Consider the following 2,572-nt stretch of genomic DNA (forward strand, 5'->3'; position numbering starts at 1 on the left):
CCGCCTATGGTATGAGAACTACTCCCACACTGTTCTTAACCCTGCATTCGGAACTGAAAGAAATCATACATTTGCTCCATGTTTGGTATATAGTGCTCAATATATATTGTTGTTTTTAAAGAAGAGCAAAAGACCTAGCTATTCATTATCTAGCCTTCCCCATCTCCTTATATTTCTGATACGCTTTCTGTAAATCTTAATAGTTTCCCCTCTAGGAGTTAGTGCTTTCCCAGTTGACAATTGCCTTGCTGAATTTTGTCAAGCAAAGCATATGTCATGATGTTTAACTCCCTCTTATCATTTTACTGACACTTAAAATCACCTAAAATCATCCTAGCCCAATCCTAACTTTTTTACAGAGAAGGAAACCACGACCACGAATGGTTAAGTAAGAACTCAGCTGAAGTCAGACTGGCAGCACTTTGGCTGGAATCCTGGTCTCATTAAGTACCGATCCAGTAGAGTTTTCTGCTATAGCACATCATCACTCTGTCACAAACTACTTATACTCACATTTCACTCTCAGGGATGAGCACCTGCCCTGTGCCAAGCCCGGTGCTAGATGCTTTCACACACACTCTCATTTAACTGACCATTAACATATAAGACATATTTTTAAAGTTAAAATAGATTATCAAGTCAGGGCAAAAACTAGAAATCATTACAATCAATTTTGGGAGAAGTGACTTTTTCCTAAAAGGAATTTCAGGTAAGAACACTTTGGATCAGTGGGACCACTCAACTGTCTACTCTTCTCTTGCCCTAACGATGTCCCCACTTCTCTCCTTACATGCATTTCTCCCCAAAACTCAATTTGGATTTGTTAGAGTGTCTACCATTAATTCAACACTTCTATCTAATCCCGTGAAACTGTTGGTTTTCTTCTACCTGTTTTCTTCTTTCCTTCTGAAAGACATTTTCCTGGGTACTGCAGCAGGAACAGAATTTCAACTCCTTTTTCTCTCTTCACCCCACATGCCCCTGCTACGGGTCTCCCCTCAACACCCACCCTTTCCCTTCTAGGTGCCGCAAAGAGGAAACAGACACAATATGGTGGAAAGGACTTGTAAATAGTTTTGTCCATTTCAATGAGCGTGAGAGCTGCTCTCATTGGAGCCTATGGGAAAGGCATCTGTGCCTGGAGGAAGGGAAGTTGCTCCCACACTACGGATTCCCAGCTGCATTCCCAGGACCTTCAAATTTAGTGGAAGCCTTTGTGCGAGCAGCCCTTGGGTCGTGGGTCTTCCCCTGCCCGCTGGAAGTGCGGTCGGTTTTCACTGAGGTTGACCTCTGGATGGTCCGTTTTACAGACTTCTCTGGGTCCTGCTGCTTCTCTTCCTTGGCCTTGGAGCCTGGCCTCTTCTCTTCTCGGGTCCTAGGTCTGAGGTCTTCCTTCGTGGTCCGTCCTCTCCCCTCCTTCATCACCTTGGCCCTCACTTCTTCCTTGGCTCTGGAACGCACCGGGTCCCTGGCTCTTGGCCTCACCTTTGCGTCTGCCCTCGTGCTCCGTCTCCATATTTCCCTGGCCTTCTTGGCCGCCTTGCGACGCGCGTGGCGCCTCCGTGGAGCGCTCCGCGGAACCTGAGGGGTCCTTCTCGGAGCGCGGACGCCCTCCTCCAGCCTGGGGCGTCCCGGCTTTCTCTTCGGCTTCGGAATCTTCCAGATCCTGAAGCAGCCGGCGGCGTCGCTGCCGCTGATCCGGAGGAACGTGCCCTTAACCTCAGACCTGGGCGCTTCGCCCGAGTGGCGGCTGCACCTCCTGCGCACTTCGTAGCCCGCGTTTCCCAGCTCCCTCTTGAGAGTGGCCAGAGTCAGCCCTTTGTGCGCGGCGATGGCTCGGAGCAACAACTGGGACACTTTGAGCACGGAGCGCGGGCCCCGCCTCAGCGGCGCCCCGAGGACTTTTTCCGTGGGCTGCTGGGTTTTAACTTCAGCGCCTTGGGATTCGCCCGTGGGCTCGGCCGCCTCAGCCATGGCCCCGCTCCCGCCTCCGCGGGGCCCCAGTCTCTGGGCCTCTCCCACAAAGGCAGGAGTTGAAGCTCGGGCTGGCGCCGCCACGTCACAAAGGCGAGCCCAGCCGAGCTTTATCACGTCCTAGTAAGAGAGCCGGCAGATCCTACCCAGGTAGGGGCCTTTTTACTTTTAATAACCAATCAGATGCCACTTCCTTCTAGGTCTAACCCAATCCAGATCTCCAGTGCCCATGCACCCCCAAGAATCACATTTATAATCTCCAGGGTTTTGTTCCCTACTTTTAGCTCACTGATAGCATTGATATTGACCTCGACCGCTTTCTAAAGTTCATTATTTTTTCTTTGGTCCTGTACACTATCTACCCACATTTCCCTAAGGTGAGAGAAGCTGCTCCCAACTATCCAAAACAAGTAATACAGTGCCTTTAAAAAGTAAATGTGTTAGTCTATAAAACACAACCCGGCCTAGAAACTCCCACGTTTAGGTCCCATCCGTTAGATAGCTGCAGTTGTGTCTCCCTGACTCTCTGCACGGTGGATTTTGTGCAAGAGTAGGAAGCAAAGGAAGGAACCACTGTGGTCCCTCTACCTAAACAATG

The 2,572-nt window shown here is 50.1% G+C and overlaps 1 protein-coding gene across 1 annotated transcript; it reads right to left on the reverse strand.

Moving 5' to 3' along the window:
* Positions 1-1,005: 1,005 nt before the first annotated feature.
* Positions 1,006-2,013, reverse strand: LOC131415748 (testis-specific H1 histone). The gene has a single exon (XM_058557567.1). It carries the CDS (start codon positions 1,972-1,974, stop codon positions 1,165-1,167), a length of 810 nt encoding a protein of 269 aa, XP_058413550.1. The 5' UTR covers positions 1,975-2,013; the 3' UTR covers positions 1,006-1,164.
* Between the last annotated feature and the right edge of the window lie 559 nt (positions 2,014-2,572).

The sequence above is a fragment of the Diceros bicornis genome, chromosome 17 (assembly GCF_020826845.1).
Source record: "Diceros bicornis minor isolate mBicDic1 chromosome 17, mDicBic1.mat.cur, whole genome shotgun sequence".
In the NCBI taxonomy this organism is placed as follows: domain Eukaryota; kingdom Metazoa; phylum Chordata; class Mammalia; order Perissodactyla; family Rhinocerotidae; genus Diceros; species Diceros bicornis.